Source organism: Theropithecus gelada, chromosome 2 (assembly GCF_003255815.1).
Source record: "Theropithecus gelada isolate Dixy chromosome 2, Tgel_1.0, whole genome shotgun sequence".
Taxonomy (NCBI): Eukaryota; Metazoa; Chordata; class Mammalia; order Primates; family Cercopithecidae; genus Theropithecus; species Theropithecus gelada.
This window is the reverse complement of record NC_037669.1, coordinates 131,483,277-131,508,375: the sequence shown is the minus strand read 5'-3', so window position 1 is coordinate 131,508,375 and position 25,099 is coordinate 131,483,277. Positions and strand designations below refer to the sequence as shown.

The 25,099-nt window shown below is 40.3% G+C and overlaps 1 protein-coding gene and 1 pseudogene across 1 annotated transcript in view; one reads left to right on the top strand and one right to left on the bottom strand.

Moving 5' to 3' along the window:
- Window positions 1-16,824, bottom strand: part of KPNA4 (karyopherin subunit alpha 4) — a 69,765-nt gene extending 52,941 nt beyond the window's left edge. Inside the window, exon 1 of the mRNA XM_025375642.1 lies at window positions 16,449-16,824. Within this exon, the coding sequence (XP_025231427.1) occupies window positions 16,449-16,517 (69 nt within the window). The 5' untranslated portion in view covers window positions 16,518-16,824. The remainder of the gene's footprint in view (window positions 1-16,448) is intronic.
- Window positions 16,825-19,085: 2,261 nt separating this feature from the next.
- On the top strand, window positions 19,086-20,469 carry LOC112618535 (annotated as a pseudogene).
- Window positions 20,470-25,099: the final 4,630 nt, after the last annotated feature.

Sequence of the window (25,099 nt, the reverse complement as noted above, 5' to 3'; positions counted from 1 at the left end):
TTATGATTCACCATGTTGTAATGAGTCAGAATTTCCTGCCTTTTCAAATCTAAATAATATTCCACTGTATGTACATACACATTTTATGTATCTACTTTATACATTAAATAACCTTTTGCTTCCACCTTTTGGAGACTGCAAATGCTGCTACTATAAACTAAAATGTACAACTATCTTAGTTACTGCTTTCAATTCATCTGGATATATACCCAGAAGTGGAATTGCTGGGTCATATAATAATTGTTTTTCACATTTTGGGAACCACCATTCTGTTTTTCATAGTAGCTTCACCATTGTACATTCTCACCAATAATGTACAGGATTCTGAATTCTCCACATCTTCACCAACAGTTATTTTGTTTTTGTTATTTTTATAGCAGTCATCTTAATAGATGGGAGATGGTATAGTTGTTTTGATCTACATTTCCCTAATGATTACTGATGTTGAGGATCTTTTCATGTGCTTATTGGCTATTTTGTTTATCTTCCTTAGAGAAACATCTTTTCAAGCCTTTTGAACATTTTAAAATAGGATTTTTGCTATTGTTGAGTTTTAGGAGTTCTTTATATATTCTGGATACTAACCTTTTATCAGATATATCATTTGCAAATATTTTCTCACATTCTGCAGGTTGTCTTTTCACTCTTGATTGTTTTCTTGGCGGCACATCAACTTTTCAGTTTGATGTTGTTCCATTTGTCTATTTTTGCTTCTATAGTTTTGAAGCGTCTTATCCAAGAAATCAGTGCCAAGACCAAAGTTATAAAACTTTCTCCATTTTCTTGCAGTTTACCAGTTTCAGATCTTACGTTTAAGTCTTTTATACATTTTGAGTTGATTTTTGTATATAGTACAAGGGTCCAATTTCAGTCTTTTGCATGGTGGATATCAAGTTTTCCCGGCACCATTTGTTAAAGGACTATCCTTTCTCCAATGTGTAGTCTTGGTATGTTTGTTGAAGATCATTTGCCCGAATATGCAGTGGTTTATTTCTGGGGTCTCTATTCCGTTCCACTGTTTATGTCTTTATGCCAGTACCATACTGACTTGACTACAGTAGCTCTGTAATATGTCTTTCAGTCTGGAAGCATGAGGTCTCCAGGCCTCTTCTTTCTAAAGATTGTTTTGGATATTCAGAGTCCTTGTGGTACCTTATGAATTTTAAGGCTGCTTTTCTATTTCTGTAAAAAATGCTGCCATGATTTTGATAGGGCTTGCAATGGAATATTTAGACTGCTTTGGGTTATCATGGACATTTTAACAATATTAAGTTTTCCATCAACATTGGATTTTTTTCCATTTGTGTTTATTTCTTTCGGCAATGTTTTGCATACAAGCCTTTATTTGGTTAGGTTTATTCCTAAGTTTTTTTTTTTTGACACTATTGGAAATGAGATTTTCTTAATTCCCTTTTCAGATTGTCCACTGTTAGTGTATAGAAACACAGCTGTTTTCTATGTTGATTTTGTATCCTGCAACTTTGCTGAATTTATTAGTTCTAACCATTTTTGTGGAATCTTCAGTGTGATTGTGTCATCTGTGAACAGAGATAATTTTACACCTTTGTTATAGATTTGGATGTCTTTCATTTCTTTTTCTTGCCCAACTGCTCTAGCTAGCGTTTTCAGTACTATGTTGAAGAGAAGTGCCAAGAGTGAGCATCCTTGTTTGTTTTGAAAGAGTCTTACTCTGTTGCCCAGGCTGCAGTGCAGTGGCAGTCATTTCAGTCTCAAAATCCTGGGCTCAAGCAGTCTTCCCTCCTCAGCCTTCTGAGTAGCTGGGACTCCATGTGCATGCCAGCAGGCCTGGATAGTTTTTATTTCTTCTTTGTAGAGACAGGGTCTTGCTATATTGCCCAGGCTGCTCTCGAACTCCTGGGCTCAAGTGATCCTCCCACGTAGGCCTCCTTCCAAAGCACTGGAATTATATGCATGAACCAGCACACACTGCCACTGCCTTATTTCTGATCTTACAGGAAATGCTTTCAGTTTTTCATCATTGAATATGTTGTTTGCTGTGGGCTTTTCATATATGGCCCTTATTATGTTGAGATAATTTCCTTCTATTCCTAGTTTGAGTGTTTTTACCATGAAAGGGCACTGAATTTTGTCAAAGTTTGGCACTGAACTTTTCCTTCATCAACTGGTATGACGGTGTCATTTTTGTCCTTCAGTCAGTTAATGTGGGGTATCATACTGATTTTCATATGTTGAACCATCCTTGCACCCCAGGCATAAATTCCACTTGGTCATGGTATGTGATCCTTTTAATGTGCTAATAGATTTGGTGCACTAGTATTCTGTTAGGATTTTTGCAACCATTTTCCTCCAGGATACTGGCCTGTAGTTTCGTTTTCTTATAATGTCTTTCTCTGGTTTTAGTATCAGAGTAGGGCTGGCCTTGAGTTTGGAACTCTTCCATTTTTTGAAAGAATCTGAGCAGGACTGGTATCAATTCTTCTTTAAATGTTTGGTAGAATTCACCAGTGAAGCCAATGATCCTGGGCTTTTGTTTGTTGGGAGATTTTAAAATTACTGTTTCAATCTCCTTACTACTTACAGGTCTAGTCAGATTTACTACTTCATGATTCAGTATTGACAAGTTATGTGTTTTAGGAATTTATCCATTTCATCTAGGTTATCCAAGTTGTTGGCATACAAAGCCATACATATCCTTTTGCAATACTCTTTTCTCTACAAAAACATATGAAAAGTAAAAACATTGTCTTACAGGAGAAAATACCCAAATATAGGTACATAAATAACTGCTCTAAGAGTTCAGTAAAGGGAAGATTCATATGAATTGATGTGATTAGTGAAAATTTAACTGAGTTGTGGAGGTTTAAGTTCAACCTGGAAGCATAAATAAGAAATGGCAAGGTAAAGGGGAGACTAGAAGGTGTTTCCAGGAGAGACCCAGCACAAGCAAATACAGAAAAAGCAGAACTGAATGTTAAACGTGAGGTGGGTTCACTAGCCTGAAGTAGAGAGTCAGAGATGAAGTTAGTTGGATGGGGGAGTTATCAACTAAAAAGGTAAGAATTTGGACAAGTAATTTCACTTTACTAGCATTTATGCAGTAAACACTCAAATACCTGTTAACCCAAATTGAAAGCCTGAAATGCCTAGCTAATTAAGAACTTCTCAGTGCCTCTTAGAGATAATAGGAAGCCATTGAAGGTTTCTGGGTGGAGAAGTGAAAATAGCAATGATGTTCTGGGAAGTTTACCAAAGTAACTGCATTCTAATGGTTCTCATCTGGGGTGAGTTTGCCACACAAGGGATATTTGGCAATTTCTGAAGACTATTCTTGGTTGTCACAACTAGGAGGGTGGGATGTGCTACTGACATCTAGTAAGTAGAGGCCACAGATGACGCTAAACATCCGACAGTGCACAGGACACTCCCCCACCCCCGACAAATTATCTGGCCCAAAATGTCAATAGTGCCAAGGATGAAAATCTTTGCTGTATTCTAACATGAGTTACTCTCATGAGAATTCAAATAGAGTTCAAATATGTTTGAAAAAATGTACACATGAAAAAGGAAACAATCCAAAAGACTAACAGTAGTGAGAATATGAAAGATTATTTTAATTTTTCCAAAAATTGTTTTAAAAATGATCATGCATTACTTCTATCAAGAGAAAGAATTGACCTAAAAATTCTGACCTCATCACTATGCAGTCTATACATGTAACAAAATTGCACTTGTACTCCATAAATTTATATAAGAATACATAAGATAACCTTAAAAATAAAAATTCTAATTTAGTTACTAATTCTAATCAGAGTACACTCCTGTTTTCTTTTAAAAAATTTTTCATTTAATTCCCTCAAATAGTTACTTAAATGCTGACTATATACCAGGCTCTGTGATGAGACTTAAGAATATAGTGGTATACAAAATAGATTAAGTTTCAGGGAGCTTATAGTCTGATGGGAGAAACTAACATTGAGTAAACACACAAATTATCATCAGTGCTCTTAAGGAAAACAAGGGGATGGCCTCTGTGAGTAAATGACTTTGAAGCTGAGATTCAAAGGATGAGAAATAACCATGTAAATGAAGGGAAGAGAAAGGAACAGGAGGGGCAGAGAAAGCATTCTCACAGATAGAGCAGCAGAGGAAAACACCACTGATGTGTTAGTGGAATTAAAAGAAGATGAATGAATGACACTACAAGTAACTAAGGGAGACAGTAGAATGAGAGGGAGGAGAAGTAGACAAGGACCAAATATGGTATGGCCTTGGAGGTCTCAGTAAGGAGTATGGAAGCTCAATGTGGTGAGAAGCTAATGAAGCAGGAGAGGTGAGAATTGATTTACTTTATTATTATTATTTTTAAAAAACAAGGTAACCACTCTGGAGATGAGACAATAATGATTTGCCTCAGATTATGACAGTGAGTAGAAAGTTAACAGGAAAGTAAGAACGGAGGTGGACATTAGCTAAAGTAATGTCATATTTACAACCCTGTCTAAAAGAAACTGCTCTTTCCAGGGGTGCTCCTGAAGAAGCAGTCAAATGATGTTACTTCTCATGTGATACCCCCACACTCCTCACACCACAGAAGACTGGTAGTGGGAGTTGGGAAGAAAGCACCTGACTCGGGAAAAGCCAATCCATAAACAGGCCAGTAGTAAAAACAATCTGCTTTAGCTTGGGCACAGCTTATTAGCTCAGTCAGATTATCTATCTTAGTAATTTAACATAGAATTACATAAAGACTAAGACAGTCAGTAGCTAGGGAAAATAAAACTTAGTAGCTGACTTAGCAGCCGGCAGAGCAGAACTCTGAAGATCCATCAACACCTACCATCAAGACAATCCTACCTGACATGTCTTGGATAACATGAGAGCTGGTCCCTGAACTTTCCTAACATCCCATCCTACTTGACCTAGTCTGAATAAGGATGTGTTCCTTGCATTCTTAAAAGCCTAATTCAAAACAAGTCCCCACTAAGATAGGATTTTAATTCTACAGATGCAGAAATGGAGGCTGAAAAAAATTATTATTAAATTTTCCTAATGGCAAATAGCTAAAGGGATACAATCCTAGGTGTTCCCATGTTAAAAACTAAGCTTTTGCATAAATCTCAAGGAGATATCAGACACAAAACATTTAGGCTTTTCTTTCTCTTCAAAATTAAGGTATAGTACTCACTGTAAATTTGAGTTTAGGAAAGAAACATAAGGAATCTAGCTCATAACTGACTGAATATACCCATAGTGTCAGCTTAAGGCTGACCGAGAGATCTTAGAGATTTGGACCTGTTAGAACGTAAACTTCATGAGAATAGGAACTCAGCCTGTGTTATGCAGAACCTCCAATAGAAGCTCCAATACAGATGCTGAATAAACATTTGCTTAACAAATGAATTCAATACAAGGAAGGGTAGAAGGAAAAGTCAGTGAAAAAGAGCTGCTTAGAGTTCAACTGTGACCCCCAAACAGTGGAAAGTTTCACAACTCCCACTCATCTCTTAGTTTTCTATTGTCATTTTAAATATTAATATAACATCTTTATTGAGATATAATTCACATACCATATAGTTCACCCATTTAAAGTATACAATTCAGTTATTTTAGTACATTCACAAAGTTGTGCATTAACCACCACCATCTAACTCCAGATGACTTTCAACATCACAAAAATCAGCCCCACACCCACAAGCAATCATTCCTCCTTTTCCCTCTGTCCCAACCCCTGGCAACCACTAATTTATTTTCTGTCTCTATGGACTTCACTATCCTGGACATTTCATATTGTGATACTGTTAAATATTTGGTCTTCATCCCATTTCCAGACATACAACTTCTAAAATTCTTAAAATCTATGCAGTGATGAGCGTCTTTTGAAGGCTAATGAGATGACTGGTTCCTGGGGGGCCCTAGATAGTTTCAGAATGAGGTGTGATCACTGGAAAGACCAAGACATGACTAGAAAATTGGCACTTTCAGCGCCACCCTCCAGCCTCTGGGGAGGGAAAAGGGGCTGAAGGTTAAGCTGATCACCAATTGTTAATGATTTAATCAATCATGCCCAATGAAGTTTCCATAAAAACTCAAAATAATTCAGTTCTGAGAACTTGTGGATAGCTCAACACACGCTGGTGCCTAGACGGCATGAAAACTCAGTGCCCCTTCCCGCTTACCACATCTGGCTGTTCATCTGTATCCTTTGTAATATCGTTTATTTAAAAAAAAAATCAGTAAACATAAGGAAAGTGTTTCCCTGAGTTCTGTGAGCCATTCTAGCAAGCTAATTGAACCCAAGGAGCAGGTAGTGTGAACTCTATGTTATAGCCAGTCAGTCAGAGGCACAAGCCTTAACCTGTGCTTGTGATTCCATCTGAAGTGGGGGACACTCCCATGGGACTGAGCTCTCTACCTGAAATCTGATATTATCTCCAGGTAGACACTGTCAGAATTAAATTGAATCAGTGGATACCTAGCAGGTGCCCGTTGCAAAACTGACTACTTAGTTGGTGTGTGGGGAAAAACCCCATATATCTGGTGTTAGAAGTGTTGCGTTGAGTGACTGTGTGAAAGGACAGTGTAGGAAAAAGAGTTTTTTATTTTACTTATTTACTTATTTACTATACCCTCTCAAATATAATTGGAATTATAGAATGTGATCTTTTGTGACTACCTTCTTTCAGGCAATATAATGTTTTCAAGGTTCATCCATACCATTGCATGTGTCAGTACAATAGTCCCCCCTTTATCTGCACAGGATGTGTTCCAAGACCCCGGTAGATGCCTGAAGCTGCAGATAGTACTGAACTCTACATGTAGTATGTTTTTTCCTATGCCTACATATCTATGATAAAACTTACTTTATCAATTAGGCACAGTAAGAGATTAATAACTACTAATAAAATGAAACAATTACAACAATATACTGTAAAAAAATTGTGAATGTGGGATCTCTTTCTCTCTAAATACTAGTATCTTATTGTATCGTATTCACCTAGTTTCTGATCACAGTTGACTGCAGGTAACTGAAACTGCAGCTAAGGGTGAACTATTATACTTCATTTTATAGTGGAACAATACTCCATTGTATGTATATACCATACTTAGTTTATGCATTCATCAGTTAACGGGTATTTGGGTTGTTTCCTTCTTTTATTTATTTATTTTTAATTATTATTATTTTTTTAGATGGAGTTTTGCTTTTGTTGCCCAGACTGGAGTGCAATGGCCTGATCTCAGCTCACCACAACCTCTACCTCCCGGGTTCAAGCGATTCTCCTGCCTCAGCCTCCCAGGTAGCTGGGATTACAGGCATGCGCCACCACGCCTGGCTAATTTTGTATTTTTAGTAGAGATGGGGTTTCTCCATGTTGGTCATGCTGGTCTCCCAACTCTTGACCTCAGTGAGCCGGACCGCCTTGGCCTCCCAAAGTACTGGGATTACAGGTGTGAACCACCGCGCCCAGCCAGGTTGTTTCCTTCTTTTACCTGTTATGGATAATGCTGCTATGGACACTCATTTACAAGTTTTTGTGCAGACATATGTTTTCAATTCTCCTGGATTTATATCTAATTAGAACTGCTGGGTCACATGTTAACTGTTTAACTTTTTGAGGAATTGCCAAACTGCATTCCAAAGCAGCCGTACCGTTTTACATTCCCATCAGGCATGTATGAGGGTTCCACTTTCTCCACATCCTCACCAACACCTGTTATTCTCTATCTTTTTATATACTGCCATGCTAGTGGGTGTGAAGTGGTATCTCATTATGCTTTAGAGCTGTGTTTCCCTAATGACTGAGATGGATCCTATTTTTTATTTGTTTATTGGTCTTAATTAAGCTTTTCATCACTGAGTATCCCTTATGTGAAATGCTTGGGAACACAGGTGTTTCAGATTTTGGATTTTTGTGGATTTTAGAATGTCTGCATAATACTTAGAGATTGAGCATCCCTAATCCAAAATCTGGTATGCTCCAATAAGCATTTCCTTTAAGCATCACGTAGGTGTTTAAAGTTTCAGATTTTGGAGCATTGTGGATTTCAGATTTTTGGATTTGGACGTTGAACCTGTACTGTCATTGTTTTAAAGCTGGAGAATAAAAAGGAAATTGGGAAAAATTATTCACGATATTAAGAGAAAAAATGTGAACAAATTTAAGGTGTTTGATAACAGCTGATCAACAATGAACCCAATTCTATAGATATATCTGTAAAAAAATGAACATCTCCACATAATATTCAAAAGTGAAATAAGGAACCAAACCTACCCTAAATAGGTAGGATGACAGGTGTGTGCCACCACACCCAGCTAAATTTTTTATTTTTTGTAGAGACAAGGTCTCACTATACTGGCTGGGATGGTCTCAAACTCCCAGCCTCAAGGAACCAAACCCTCTGCACTATTTTAAAGAGAGATGGAAAATATTTGGGTTTCATACCTACTAAAGAACCAGGAGTGATGTAACAATTATTTGAAAACCTTAAGGTATTATCTTGCTTGTTTTTCTGAACCAGTAACAGCTTAAAGTGGCTAAAAAGTCAGTGAAATGACAGAATAGGTGGCGAACAGGACAGGGCCATTTAATACAACCAAGCAGAGACCACTTAATTTGATCTTTCAGGATAAAACTACTCAACTGAATAAATTTATGTAACACCTACCTCAAGGGTCCAGAAAGACATACTTTAAAAAACATAAAGAGTAGATATGTGCAAACTAAAGTTTTCATTAAAGAACAGGACATTGAGATAGACTGTATGATTCACCTTCTAATATTAGTCAATTCCATACTGAACTAGTAAAAAACACACTATCTTAGGATTCCGACTTTTGTTAGTAAAATAATTCATAAAATTCCAAGTTTGTCAAAATACATCATTAATTAAAACATAATTTACATTAAGTTTAAAGTAAATAAAAATTTAGGGAAAAAATGACAGGTGACCAAATTTTGTCCAAATAGTGAATAGACAGTAATAGAAAATAAGTCAGCATTTAAAAATTTCTATCTATCTGAGATGAGATCTCATTCTTGTCACCCAGGTGGGAGTGCAGTGGCATGGTCACAGTTCGTTGCAGCCTCCACTTCCTGGGCTCAAGCAATCCTCCTGCCTCAGCGTCGTAAATAGGCACGACTACAGGTGTGTGCCACCATGCCCAGCTAAATTTTTTATTTTTATTTTTTGTAGAGACAACGTCTCATTATATTGCCTAGGATGGTCTCAAACTCCTGGCCTCAAGCAATCTTCCTGCCTCAGCCTCCTAAAGCAATGGAATTATAGGCATGAGACACTGCCTGGCAAAGTTTAGCATCTTTAATAATCAACTTAATCTTGCATTACCAACAAATATCTATGACCTTAAATCATTTTCATTCTGGGTGCTAAGTAGTGTGAATTATAGTTATTTTCTGATTATATTTACAATCTTTTGAGAAAACAGTTACAAAATCTACATAAAGCATTTAGTAACCCACTTACAACATAGGATTAAAGAAATGAAGTCATAAACTAGTACATACATGACAATTTGGCTGAAGTATGTGGGAGAAAGCAGGCTTTCAGGTGACTGTTAAATAAGGGGAATAGGAAGCCTTCCCCAATTTGTGTGATGTGGTTTGGATTATGGCACATAGAGGTACAAGAGGAATTTTGTAAGAAAAATGTTATTCTGATATGGAACACAGGGGTTTACTTGGATGCAATGTGTGACTACGTAAGTTGGCAGAAATAGTAAGAGGTTCCATTTATTCTGCATGTACTTTATGCTAGGCACTGTTAAGCATTTCAAAGGCTTAGAGAGAATTAAGTTAGCCTCCGTAATTATTAAGTGGAGAAACCGGAGTTCAAACCCAGACCTAAGTGACTCCACAGTCCATGTTCCTTTAACCCCTACACTATAAGGCCTTGTAAGAGCCTGTATTAATTAAAAGTGACACTCATGTGCAAAAGAAGCAATGATAAACCAAGAGAGTGGTACTCGAAGTATGGTCCATGGGCCCCTATGTGGGTTCTGAGACCTTTACATAGAGTAGACGGTCAAAACTATTTTCCTAATGATACTACTAATACTTAAAAAAAAAAAATTGTATTAACATCTGAATTGATGCCAGAGGTAAGACTGCTGGTGCTTCAGAATGAATTAAGGCAATGACATCAAGATGCAACAGTAGTCACTGTATTTCACAGCTAAAATTTTTTAAAAAGCCAGCTCACTTAAGAATGTCCTTGAGGAAACAGTAAAAAATGATTACTTTTATTAAACATTGGCCTTTTCTAATTGGTGAAAAAAATGGAGATTACATATAAGCCACTTCTGCAGCATACCAACTTCTACTGAAGGAAGACTGTCTCAAGGAAAAAGTACTTGTGCAACTGAGCTGTGAACTGACCTAGCCACTTTTTTCATGGAACACTATTTTTACTTGAAAAAACGACTGACAGACAAATCATGGTTATTCAGACTTAATGGCTGGAAGATGTTTTCACAAAAATGAGCAAAGTGAGTCTAGGGCTTCAAGGATAACCATTTACAGCATTTATTGCTAATGATAAAATTTCAGCTTCCTCTGAACTTGTCCCAGAGGCATGGTAAAAAAAGAAAAAAAAAATTGAGCCTCCAAGGGAAAGTTAGAATTTTACAAAACTTGTATCCACTACTGTGAACCTGACAGATTCTCAATACTTAAGATTTTTCTGAATTGTGTGGTTAACAATCATGAATTTTTTATTGAATAAGAATATGTTAGCATTTGGAAGATCTGCATAACTCACGACATAATGTTTTCCAAATAATCCAATGCATGGTGTTACAAAAAGCATCAGTAAAAGATGGGTAAAAGTTACATCTGAAATGCAAGACAGACCAATAGATTTTAATGTAACAGTGTAAGAAAACTTCACTCATATGGCTTCAGGTTCTACATTGCAACTAATCTTTAAGAAATTACCTCTTGTGGAATTACGGTGCAGTATCACTTAATCTCCATAATTATCCTGAAAAGCCTATGAAAACACACATACCTTCCTTCTTCAACTGCCTGTCTGTGTGAAGGTGGATATTCTTCACACACTTAGACCAAAACATGTATCACAATAGACTGACTGCAGAAATAGATGAGAATTCAGTTGTCTTAAGTCAAACATTAAGACCTGAAAAAAAGGTTCAACATGGCCATTCTTCTCACTATGTATTTTTGGTTTTGAAAAATGTCCTTATTTTATAGGTGCCAATATAAAGATAGCTCTCATATTAACTATAGAAAAAGGAAGAACTCCAACGCTGTCTTTTACCAAACCTAAATGAAAAGCACAGAAAACAGTGTTTTCTAGTGCTTGAAAGTCCACAAGTGACACACAATTTCCAAAGAACCCTCTGAGAAAAAAAGAAAACATTTACTGAATACCTATTATACCCCATGGACTATGCTCAGTGCTTTCACATAAAACCTTTTCATCAAATTTGAGACCAGCACTAAGGCTGAAAGTCAAATGGAGTAAATATGGTATATACAAAAAGAACAGACTCTTGACACACCTGAATTAAAATCATTCCCTTGAATGTTATCTTATTAAATCAAAAGCACAAGAGTTTCTTCTTTAAAATTTTTTCTTTAAAATAAATTCAATATTTATAAGATTGAGAGAAATGTGAATACAGTTAAAAGCATATACAGTGGGTGCTTAAAAGGTTCCCTTCAGTCATACTTCTTTCTTCTGTTCCAAAACTAAAACAGCGAGTAAGTACCAAAATCAGCGATCAAGGTTAAATTTGATGACATGCTTTTGTTTCATTCATCACTACAGGTCTCAAATAGATGAATGCTGCTCCAGAAAACATTTAAAAATATCTTAAGGACCCACAACCACTATCAGGTATTAGAAATCAATGTTTAAAAACTACCTATGCATTTTTTTTTTCTAAAATAGCTTCATTCTTTAAAATCTAAATCACTCCTACAATTCTTCCCAATCTTGTATATTCATTTGACATACTTAGTGACTATGAAATATAAGGGCATCTTGGTATCTCCAAGAAAACTATCAATGAAGCAATTCTCAAACTGGCTACCTTGTAAACCAGCAAAGTTGGCAGGAAGCACCAAAACAATCATTTAATTCCTAACTATATTTCTATCAGATATTTCATACTGTCACATGCTTGGACTATTATGTGAAAAATTAGACAGTAGTTATTTTAAGTATAGTAAATATGTTCCAAGATTTGTGGTGAGAGAGATCAGTCTCTAAAAGTTAACAAGACTTAATACCTTAACAATGCTTTTCACTCTGTACGCTTTAACAAATCACCAAGGCTCTTTCAAAACAACAAAAGAGCTGATCAATTTATTAAACTCTTGCCAATCAAGTACCTTTTTAAAAAAAGTTCAAGCTGACTTCATATTTTGTGTTTGTGTGGATAATCACAAGTTTCTAATTATGTAGCATTTTAATATTCTTTTATATTTAGGGTAAGTTGTTTTCTTAAAGTTGTGTTTTTAAAAGATCTAGTTATATTTTATGCTCTATTTGAACCCAGACACTCAGAACTTTCATAAAAAGTATGCAGGTTTATTAGGAAATCTACCAGAAAATTCCCCTCTACTTTAAAAAACATCAACTATATGAGCTTAATTTACTTTATCCTGACAAATTTTTTATTTCAAGTTTGGTCACTACCCATTTCCTGTGTTGCACTGCATACCCTCTTTTCTATGGTTACTATTCTCAAACTAAGACTGGGGATCTTCAACCACACTGTAAGAAGCAGCCATGCTATGGTGGATATCATCTGATAGTTCCTGAAAATTATTTTAAATGGGTACTCAACCCCATATGCCTTCTTTGATGCTTTTTGTCTTTCAAGAAACCTAACATGACCACATTTTAGAGGAGCCAGAATGGTAGGAACAAATATCATATTGAAATCTATGAACTTTCAACTCCAACACTCAGAAATTAAAACTTTAAAAGGATCACTAATGTGGTGTGTCTAAACTGCCCTTCAATGAGCAACTACATGTCTCTGTATTAAAAACTTTTTCTATTTTGTTCAATGTAACAAGTTATACAAGCAGAGAGAAAAAACAGCCACTGAAAATAAGGGAGTAAGAGAATCAATTATACTGAATCCTATTAAATCCCTTCCCTCCCCCCAAACAGAAAAGCTGAAGGTGATAAAACGCTCAGAGAATTGCCAGGCATCTTCCTAACATTACCTATTAATCTTCACAACACTCATGAAGCAGATGTCAAGTACCTCCAGTTTTACAGATGAAAGAACCATAAGACTAAGCGATTTCCCCCAAGGTCATACACAAAGTTAGAGATCAAATTAAACTAAACTCTAGGACTTTGTACTCTTCATCATTTCTAATCAAATAAACTGTTAGATCAAAATATGCTACAATTACCTCTCCCTAAATGCTATACTCCGTACATGGGCTGTTCCACTAAGGTAGCCACTAGCCACATGTGGCTATCAAGCACTTGAAATGCAGCTAGTCCAACTGGAGGTATGCCATAACTGTAAAATACAAACTGGATTTTGAACGTATGAAAGGAATAATATGAAACGTCTCAATTATTTTACACAAATTAGATGTTGCAATGGTATTTTGGATGTACTGGATTAAGTTAAATTCATTGGACAGCACTGGCCCATAATTCTTTCCAAAGACTTCCCATGAAATAGATGCCATCACAAGATCCCAGTCAAAAAGCAATTATTTTCTTAGAATTTGCTGTATTCTACATACATTATGTAATGCAATGTAGTAACCATATCTAAAGGGTGATAAGTGTTTAGAGAGATGCGGCATATATGTAAGTAACAAATACACAAAACAGACCACCATAGTGTTCTCTAAACATAAAAAAGAAGGTTTCTATCTCATTACAAGTATATGAGATTTTCAGTAAGCCACAGTGTGGACAAAGTATGACTTTCCATTAGAGTCATATGTTATTTCCTTAGGTGGAAAAGTGAAAATATTCCTACCCCTAATGTATGCAAAAGGATATTAAAGTCACCAGAGGACAACTATAAGGCACTATGAATTTCTAAACAAACAAACAAACACCCTCGTTAATGTCAATGTATACTTGTTTTTTTAAAGTCACACATCACAATCTTCTTCTAATACAGCCTCAGCACTTAATCTGATTTTGACTGAAGTGCTAAAAGATATGAGGTAGGAGGAAACATCAATTTAAAAAATAAGGATAACTTCAGAAAGTCTGACAATTCCACCAAAGGTTGAACGTCACTTTCCATATGATCTAGCAATTCTATTCCTAGGCATATAGCCAAGAGAAATAAAACATATGTCCACACAAACATGTTCTTAGCAGTATTATGTAAAATAGCTAAAAAAGTGGAAACAATGAAAATGTTCATTAACTGATGAACGGATAAATAAAATGTGGTATATCCATGAGCTGGAGGATCATTAGGTCATAAGGAGAAATGAAACACTGATACATTCTTGTTACGACATGGATAAACCTTGAAAACATTACACTATGTGAAAGAAGTCAGTTACAAAAGAGCACAAATTGTACAATTCCATTTATATGGAATGTCCAGGATAGGCAAATCTAAGAAGACAAAAAACTGGTTGCCTGGGGCTGGGGTAGTTGGGAATTGGAGAGTGACTGTTAATGAGTACAGGTTTCTTTTTGGCGTGGTGAAAATGTTCTAAGATTGATTGTGGTGATGGCTGCAAAACTGCGAATACACTAAAAGCCACTTTAAGTGGGTGAATTGTATGCCATGTGAATTACATCTCAATGAAGCTGCTAGAAAAATGAAGCCAGAAATGTAGAGGAAAAAAGGGTTACAGGGATCTGTCAAGCACCTAATTGCTCTTTTTCTGGATTCTGTAATTTTGTGGTACTTATCAGTTTTTAAGTTTTATCATTTGTGATTTTTTTCTCATTCTAAGTATTCATATTAGTAAAAAACACCTTCACCACCACAAGTAAATTTACTGAAAAATCATTGTTATTTAAGAAGCTCATTTTTATAGCATGCGAATTATCTCAATAAAGATGTGACATCTTTGCATTAAAAAAGGGATCACAACGGTAATATGTTAACCTTAAAAGAACCACAGAATTAACAGCCCTGGACACTTAGTACTCCCTCAAATTATGAAACCCACTAAAACGCATAAACTACTTTAAAGATAATATTAACAGCTTTGTAAAAAGCCCAAAAAATATTTCAGTCAAGCAAACGCTCAAGTTCAGAAATGTCATGGGAAGTTGAAGATTTCATTACGAAAACATACCGAGGAACAACATAAAAAATACTGCTTGACCACTTTCCCTAAAAGCTAAACTCCTGATTAAGATGCAGAAGGGAAGTATTAAAATAAATCTATTTATCTAAACTATTAAAGCTGAAGGGAAGAAGTCTTCTATCAAAAATCTCAGTGGGGTGTGTGGGTATGCGTGTGTGAATGCATGTATTTAAACCATACGCCCCATGTAGACAATCTGGGGAGCAGCTGTATCTAAGACAATGATTTTTTTTTTTCTTTTTTAAATAATCAAACGTGATGGTGCCATTCCCTAGCCCACCCCATCCCCCACTACCACCACCAGCAGGTGGAGGGAAAGGATACTGTAGACTAGAGGATGACAGCTTTGTATAACCCTTTGGACTTTATATGTAAGAATGCAGCTGGTGGTCTCCTCTCAGGAGGGGGTAAAGAGATTTGTGGACAAGCTGAAATAAGGGGTATCCTTTGCCTGGAAGAGGGCACACCGTGAGCCACATCTTGAATCAGCTATATCCAGAGTAAAACACAGGCCGCTGGAAGGCACTGTTAGCATCACCAGGATGGCCTCTCACGCCGGGGGTGTTTTTTTCAACGGAGAAGTTGTCCTGTAGTTTGGATATTGGGGGGAGGCAGGGGTAAAGCGGGAGTCGGGAAGACCAGAAAAAATGCCTTTAAGTGGAGACGCCTCAGGCCTCGCTGAGGAAGTTCAGAGCCCCACTCGGTCGCCACACGCTCACCCTCCCACCCCCACCGCCCTCCTTCCCGCAGCGCCAGACGTCGGTGCCCGAGCGAGAGCCGGAATCTCCGCCGCTGCCAGGGAGGGCCGCGGCCCGGGCCGGGCAGCGCCGACCGCACACGCACGCCTCCTCCGCACGCGCCGCGCCCGGCCTCCCCGCCGCGCGGCCCGAACCCTCGCACCCGCGCCGGGCCGGCTCTGCCGGGCAGGCCTAGGCCGCGCCGGCCGTACCCGGGCACCTCGCTCCCCGGCGGAGGCGGAGCAGGCCCGACATAAACTTCCCGGCGCGCTAGCAGAGGCGTCACGGACGGGCCGGCCCCCAGCGCCATTCCCCGAGGCCCGGAGGCGGCTCCCGCCCCTACTCCCCACACTCGGGGTCCCGGCGGAGACCGGCCCCAGGCCCACGGCCCCCACCCCTCCGGCGTCGTCCAGCAGTTTACCTCCAAGTCGCGGCCTTTGTTCTTGAAATTCTTGAGCCGTTGGTTGTCCAGTTTCTCGTTGTCCGCCATGGCCGGGCCGGTGACTCCTTCCCCCGCCCGGGCCCCGCGGGATCCGCCCCAACCACCGCGCCGCACCGACACTCCCAGGAACCGGGTGGCCGCCTGAGCTGCTGTGCTCGCCGCGCCGCCGCTTCCTTCCTCCTCTCACCTGCCTCCGCCGCGGCCTTCTCCTCTCCCCGCCCGCCCCCCCGCCCTAACCCCAGCGCGACTGCAGCTCCGGCAAAGACAACTGTGGGGCCGGGCGGCGGCAACGGCGGCGGAATGTGCTGCCGGCTGAGAGGGGGAGGCAGCCTCGATCTGAGGGCCCCGGAGCTGCGGCCACGCCCATCGCCTCCAGCCCAGCTCGCCCATTGGCCAACCAGGCTCCGGTGCGTTCGACCAATGGGAAGGGGCGATGGAGAGCCGGGGCGGAAGGAGCGAACGGAAAGGGGAAGCGAACGACGCTGGGAGGAGCCGGCTCGGGGCCGGGAGGGGTGCGGCTGGGGTAGACAGGGAAGGACCACGTGCCTTCGGAGAGAGGGGGAGGAAGCGACAGAGAAGTACACTTCAGGGGAAACCAGCAAGGGGAAGGAGAGGCCGGGGAACGCAGCAGGGCGAGTTGATTTGCATCACTCGTCCGGGAAGCCCTAGATGCAGGGGTCCAGGGTCGAGACTGCGTTAAAGTAACGTTCTTCTCTCCCCGGGCGCGCCCTGTCTTCCTGGGCATTCCTTGCGCTCTCTGTTCGCTTTGCAGAGAGATCTGAGCTTCGCTCTTTCCCAGGTCGGACGCTCGCAGCTCCGTTCCCGGGCTGGAGCTCCCTGCCGTCCAGGGTCGAGTCTGGGGGCCAGAACCTGCAGGGATGACGTGAGTTGAGGAGGCTCAGCGGAAAGCGACAGGAACGGTGGGTGGAAAAGGAAAGGGCCCAGTAGACGTATCTGATTTATCTTCTGTGACTAAGCGCCCGCAACAGGTAGGAATTTAGGCAGACCTGGTGATCCTTGGACAATAGCACTTCCTAGGTAATTCGTCTTAGAAAGTTAAAGAAGCTGCTTGACCACAAAGTATGAACTTCTGGAGGGCGGAGCCCGTGGCAGCTGACAGGGAATATTGTCTGTTGAGAAAGGAAATGAATTCCAGGGATACCAGGGACAACATTACCAGAGGCAGAAATGACACGAGATACAAAAGAACGTATTCAAAAATTTCACAAAACAGAAATGGAAAATTATTTTAAAATATATTGAAATATCAACGAATAACATCTCAAATGTCCAGGAATATGTAAAGCAGCAACTCTGGTCGGAAGCAAGGAATCGAGGCGTTGGGTGTGTTTAAACTTGGCGAGGCAGGGAGAAGAGACCCTGATACAAACTCCTTAAGAATCGTTGACTCCCGGTCCTTTCTAGTATATTTTTTTAGCAGAACAACGTGCAGAGATAAATGTTTAAAATGCATATGCTTCTTAGGGAAACACTTTTAAAGCCAACAGAGGGGAATTTTTTTTTTAAGTTAAAATGGAAGAAGTCAGTGGGTTTAACAGATGTGAACAACTGAGTTTCCTTTGGGAGAGAGGTAATGAAAAGAGCCGGAGTGCTTTAGGAATCACTTTGGAGAGGATATTGTAGTGGGGGAAAGGAAGGTAAAAACTTAGGAAGCAGAGTAGTACCTTTAAAGTCGTCAATACTTTATAGACCATCAACTGGGCTATGGACAACAGAAGCTGTGCCTGGGAATAACTCACACTGAAGGTTAACTTGAATATAAATTTAGAACAGATCTTAAATACAAATGATGATGTTCATTATAAAATGTTATTCCTCAAAGAGTCATTTAATTGAAGTAACATTGTATTTGCATACCAGAGCATTGATGTTTTTCAAAATGTGTTTAGGATAAGAAAATTCACTTGAAAAGCTGGAGTATGTGTGTATTTTGTGCCATCATGGATTTTATCATAAGCAGTGTTCAAGAAAACAAATTACCAGCGAATTCCCACCCTATGAATAAAAGTTACCCTGTCAACGTATCAATAGATGAACATTTTGTTACTTCTTGGAATACATGTCATGGTAGCTTTCATGATGAAGTTTATAGAAGTGTCCGTTACATGTCTTCGTGTCTCCAGCTACAACTGAGTGTCTCTGATGATTAAACAACAACCCGAGTTTTCTCTCTGCAGAAGACTCCTAAAAAAGGGTTGCAATTAGTTACCAACTCAGAAAGATGCAATACAAATAGGAAATAACCGCAATTTATGATTTTATTTGTTTATCTAAAATCTGTCTTCCTCCCTAGACAGTAAGCTCTCTGAAGTTAAGAAGCATAGTTGTTTTGTTCACTACTGTATACCCAGCACCTAATAGTACTTGGCACATAAGTACTCAGGAACTATTTGTCAAATGCAAGAACGTATGCCCCGAAAGTAGGAGTCAGGAAAACCAGAAAAAATGCCTTTAAGTATTACAGAAATGCCACAGGCCTCCACTTAAATTGAAAAACAAGCTAACACCTCTTGATAAAAATGTGGATTGAGATCAACAAGCAGCTTCTCCACTCCTTCTGGAATCTCCACCTGGTTCAGCCTGCCTGCCTCCGCCATGTCCATCAGGGTGACCCAGAAGTCCTATAAGGTGTCCACCTTTGGCCCAGGCTTTCAGCAGCCGCCTCTATATGAGTGGGTCCAGTGTCTGCACCAGCTCCTCAAACTTCTCTCCCTCGTGGGGAGCAGAAGCTTCTGGGGTGGCCTGGGCAGAGGCTATGGTGGGGCCAGCAGCATGGGAGGTATCACCACCATCACGGTCAACCAGACCCTGCTGAGCCCCCTTAACCCTGAGGTGGACTCCAACATCCAGGCTGTCCACACCCAGGAGGAGGAGCAGATCAAGACCCTCAAGTTTGCCTCCTTCATAGACAAAGTACGGTTCCTGGAGCAGCAGAACAAGATGCTGGAGACCAAGTGGAGCCTTCTGCAGCAGCAGAAGATGGCTGGAAGCAGCGTGGACAACATGTTCGGGAACTGTATCAACAACCTTCGGCAGCAGCTGGAGCCAGGAGAAGTTGAAGCTGGAAGCGGAGCTTGGCAACATGCAGGGGCTGGTGTAGGACTTCAGGAACAAGTATGAGGATGAGATCCATAAGTGTACAGAGATGGAGAATGAATTTGTCCTCATCAAGAAGGATGTAGATGAAACTTACATGAACAAGGTAGAGCTGGAGTCTCATCTGGAAGGGCCGACTGTATGAAGTGGCGATCCAGGAGCTGCAGTCCCAAATCTCCAACATGTCTGTGGTGCTATCCGTGGACAACAGCTGCTCCCTGGACATGGACAGCATCGTTGTTGAGGTCAAGACGCAGCACGAGGAGGTTGCCAACCGCAGTTGGGCTGAGGCTGAGAGCACGTACCAGATCAAGTATTTGGAGCTATAGATGCTGGCCAGGAGGTATGGGGATGACCTGCAACATACAAAGACTGAGATCTCCAAGATGAACCAGAATATCAGCCAGCTCCGGGCTGAGGTTGAGGGCCTCAAAGGCCAGAGGGCTTCCCTGGAGGCCGCTGTCACAGATGCTGAGCAGTGTGGGGAGCTGGCCATTAAGGATGTCAATGCTAAACTGTCCGAGCTGGAGGCCACACTGCAGCGCGTGAGTACCAGGAGCTGAGGAACGTCAACTTGGCCCTGGACATGGAGATCGCCACCTACAGAAAGCTGCTGGAGGGCTAGGAGAGCTGGCTGGAGTCTGGGATGCAGAACATAGGTATCCATACGAAGACAACCAGCGGCTGTGCAGGTGGTCTGAACTTGGCCTATGTGGGCCTCACAAGCCCTGGCCTTAGCTATGGCCTGGGCTCCTGCTTTGGCTCTGGCACAGGCTCCAGCTCCTTCAGCTGCACCAGCTCCACCAGGGCCATGGTTGTGAAGAAGATAGAGACCAGCAATGGGAAGCTGGTGTCCGAGTCCTCTGACTTCCTGCCCAAGTGAACAACTGTGGCAGCCCCTCCTAGTCTGTTCCTCCTGTGGCTGCCACAGACTCCGGGAGGGAGGCTGCTGTGTGGGGGAGCACAGAGAACAGGAGACCCCCCTGAGGCTCAGCCCACCTGCAGGGGAGTTTACTGCCTGGTGATCCAACACACACACACACACACAAAATTGTAGATTGAGTCGTTATTGCTTATAGTTTACTGAGTTCCTTCTATTAATATAAATTCTTGATTTGGTATCATGCTCATTCTGGGGTGAAAAGTTTAGGGAATAAATCAGACATACATTTCAGGGAAAAAACCCCTGCATATTTAAAAGTAGTTGTGACACACTTTGTTAAACAATTATCCTTAATTATAATTCTTAGGTAGTCTATTGGCTTAAATTTATTACTTGAAATTGTCACTACTCGTTTGCCAAGTTTATATGTTTAGTGTCTGTACTTCCGGTTCTTCCCAGATAGAAGATACATAATTTATCAAATGGGCAAAGAAGTCCTTCAGGGAGTTGGTAATAGCTCTACATGCTGATTGGTAATTGAATTAGCAAGATATAGTAGATCTAACTGATTAGGAGGTTTCAATTTTACTTGCTGGACTAAGGAAGTAAAATGCAGAATTATTAATAACCATTTCAATATTATCTTAATTTGGGATGTGATAAATTATCACAAACTGAGTGGCTTAAACAACAAATACTTCTCACAGTTAGGGAGGACGTGAAGTCCATTATTAAGGCAGATCTGGTATGTGGTGAGAATTCACTTCCCGGTTTGGAGATGGCTATCTACTTATTGTATCCTTGTATGTTGGATAGTAGCCAGGAAGCAAGCTCTCATTTCTCTTATACGGGCACTAATCCCATTCATGAGGGCCTCACCCTCATGACCTAATTACTTCCCTCAAACCTCACCCTTAACGCCATCACATGGGGGTTAAGATTTCAACATAAATTTTGGGGGAACACAAACATTTAGTTCATGACTAACGCAGACTATTTAACAAAGACACTTTTTTGTGTATATGAAGTATAGTTGTTATAACCAAACACCAGAAAACCTATTCTGTATCTGAGACCTGTTTTGCAATAGGCTATTTGGTGTTAGGTAATGATCTTCTGACTTGTAATCACTCTTGGTATTGGGAAAGTCTAAAATATTATGGAGATACTTGCTTTCAGTGTGTCATGAAATTCTCTGAGTCACTTTCTGAATAGAGAAACTCTGTTCTGCAACAGACATTTGTGAAAGGATTTGTGAAGACTTATACAGGATTTTGGTTGATCAAATGCAATCTCAAAAATAATTATAATTGTGAGTTAAGCAGTTTAGACTCTTCTCATGATACATGCATTAAACTGAAGATTATAGAATCTTTCTTTGTAATATTGGATCCTGTGGTTCTCTGTTACTGTTTGGGGGAATACCTGAGATTATGTTTGATTTCCGGAGCAAAAGGCTGGATAGTTAGTGTTGGCTGAAAAGAGAAGGAATTTTTTTTTTTTTAATTTTGAAACAGGGTTTCACTCTGTTTCCCAGGCTGGAGTGCAGTGATCTCGGCTCACTGCAACCTCTGCCTCCTGGGTTCAAGCAATTCTCCTGCCTCAGTCTCCTAAGTAGCTGGGATTACAGGCACTCACCACCACACCCAGCTAATTTTTGTATTTTTAGTGGAGACGGGGTTTCACCATATTGGTCAGGCTGGTCTCAAACTCCTGACCTTGTGATCTACCCGCCTTGGCCTCCCAAAGTGCTAGGATTACAGGCGTGGTACTGTGCCTGGCCTCAGGAATTTTATATGTTGCTAAATCTTACTAAAATGTAATTGATTTTGTTACGGTTGGACTCCTGCTTTTTTGAGAGAAAAATATTAAGACTTTGGTAATACACCTTTATTTTCTCTGGAAAACAAAGTTGATCAGGTAGTAGAGACTTCATTCATTCATTTTCATTGCCAGACTTTTCTGACTTATAACTTGGGGAGCCTGGAGAAACAATTATTACCAAATATTGAGCACCTACCATATTCTAGGTCTAGGCGTTTTATCTATGTAAAGTGTTTTAAAATTATTATTGTTATTTCTATTTCTGCTATTATAGGCAGATAATTTTGACTGAAGCCCCTGGTAAAAGATGATGAATTAAAAGCCTAGCCATTGATGTTGTTATTATTACTATTTTTGAGACAGAGTCTCATTCTGTTGCCCAGGCTGGAGTGCAGTGGGGTGATCTCTGCTTACTGCAATCTCCGCCTCCCAAGTTCAAGCGATTCTCTTGCTTCAGCCTCTGAGTAGCTGGGGTTCCAGGCGCCTGCCACCATGCCCGGTTAACTTTTTTGTGTTTTTAGTGGAGACATGGTTTCACTCCCAAAGTGCTAGGATTACAGGCGTGAGCCACTGCACCTCACCATTGATGTTAACTTGATTGAGAGGGATACATCTAGTTTTTCTTTAGCTTAGTTTTTTTAAAAAAACAAACAAACAAAACAAAACAAAACACTTAGTTTTAACTATTTCATTGGAGAAAAACAATTACAGGCCCAGCCTCCAGGCCCAATAGTTCTCATTTCAGGCAAGCTCCCTACCCCTATCTTTTTTTGTTGTTTAAACTTTTTATTTTAAACTAATTACAGATTCACAGGAGTAACAAAAAATGTACAAGGAGATCCCATGTGTCCTTTACCGAGTCTCTCCCAGTGGTATCATCTTGTATAACTGTAGTACACTATCAAAACAATGAAATTGGCATTGACATAATCCACAGAGGTTATTCAGAGGGGAGGCAAGACATTAGAATGTAAAGAATACATGGAAGTATGAGGCAATATCCATGTATTGGAACCTTTTATAACCTTATACTTTACAGGAAAAAATTCTATAATGACAGTGATGACAGTTGTTACCAAATATGCAGTACGTACTGTATTCTAGGTTTAGGTATTTTATCTACGTATTTTATTATAGTTATTTGTATGTCTTTTATATTTCTGCCATTATAGGCAGGTAATAGTTAATGAGCACTTATGTGGCAGTCAGTCTTCTTTTTTTTGAGACGGAGTTTCGCTCTGTTGCCTAGGCTTGAGTGCAGTGGCGCAATTTCACTGCAACCTCCACCTCCTGGGTTCAAGTGATTCACCTCTTGCCTCAGCCTCCCGAGTAGGCGCGAGCTGCCACACCCAGCTAATTTTTGTATTTTAGTAGAGACGGGGTTTCACCATGTTGGCCAGGCTGGTCTTGAACTCCTGATCTCAAATGATCCACCTGCCTCGGCTTCCCACAGTTTTGGGATTACAGGCGTGGGCCACTGCGCCTGGCCTGGCAGGCATAAAAAGCATGTGTAACCCCAGCTATTCGGGAGGCTGAGGCAGAAGGAGAATCACTTGAACCCGAGGGGCGGAGGTTGCAGTGAGCCGAGATCGCGCCACTGCACTTCAGCCTGGGCAACAGAGAAAGACTCTGTCTCAAAAAAAAAAAAAAAAGAAAGAAAAAGAGACTGCCATCTAAGTGCTCAATAACTATTACCTGCCTATAATAGCAGAAATACAAAAGGAATACAAATAATAATAATAAAATACTTTATATAGATAATGTATGTATGCAATATATGTATGTTAACTCATTGAATCCTCACCACCACCCTATGAGTTAAGTATACTCACTTTACAGATGATAAAATGAAGAACAAAGAAGTTTGGTAATTTTCCCAAGATCACACAATAGCTGGCATTTGAACTGGGCATGACACCAGAGCTAGCCCTCCTAATTACCATGGAGGTACATAAACTTCACTGTGCATAGCAACTTTTAAAGGCAGGCATTTCCATTTTCTGTATGAGGAACCTGAGGTTAAAAGAAGCAATTTGCTCAAGACCCTACACAACTAGCAGGTGCTAGAACCCTAGTTGGATTCCAGCCCTGCCTAGCTGTAAACCCCTGTGATTTCTAGTTGACCATTCTAGATAGACCCCTGGCCTATCACACTGATCTCAGCTGAATCTCTGAAGAGGTCACGTTCTGAAATGCCCAAGGGAATGGTTTGCAAACTTCAGAATGCATTAGAATCACCTGGAAGGTTAAAAACCAGATTGGTGGCCTCTATCCCCAGGGTTTCAGTAAATTTGGGATAGCCTTTGAAGATGTGAATTTCTAACAAGAGCTCAGATGATGCTAATGATGTTTCAGTTCCTAGAATACACTTTGACAACCACTAAATCTGGCCCAACAGAGCTCATTATAAGGTGGTTTCACCATTAAGATAAGAACAGACTTAAGGGTTAATTAGGCATCACAGTAATAGATCATATATCATGCAACACTTCAAAGTACCGCATGTCAGCTGGGCATGGTGGCTCACGACTGTAATCCCAGCACTTTGGGAGGCCGAGGCGGGTGGGTCACTTGGGCCCAGGAGTTTGGGACCAGCCTGGGCAACATGGTGAAATCCTGTCTCTACAAAACAAAAAACAAAAAACAGAAAAAATTAGCCAGGCATGGTGGCATGTGCCTGTAGTCCTAGCTACTCGGGAGGCTGAGGTGGGAGGATCGGCTGCAGTGAGCCATGATCGCACCACTGCACTCGAGCCTGGGTGACAGGAGTGAGACCCTGCGTTTAAAAAAAAAAAAAAAAGGAATG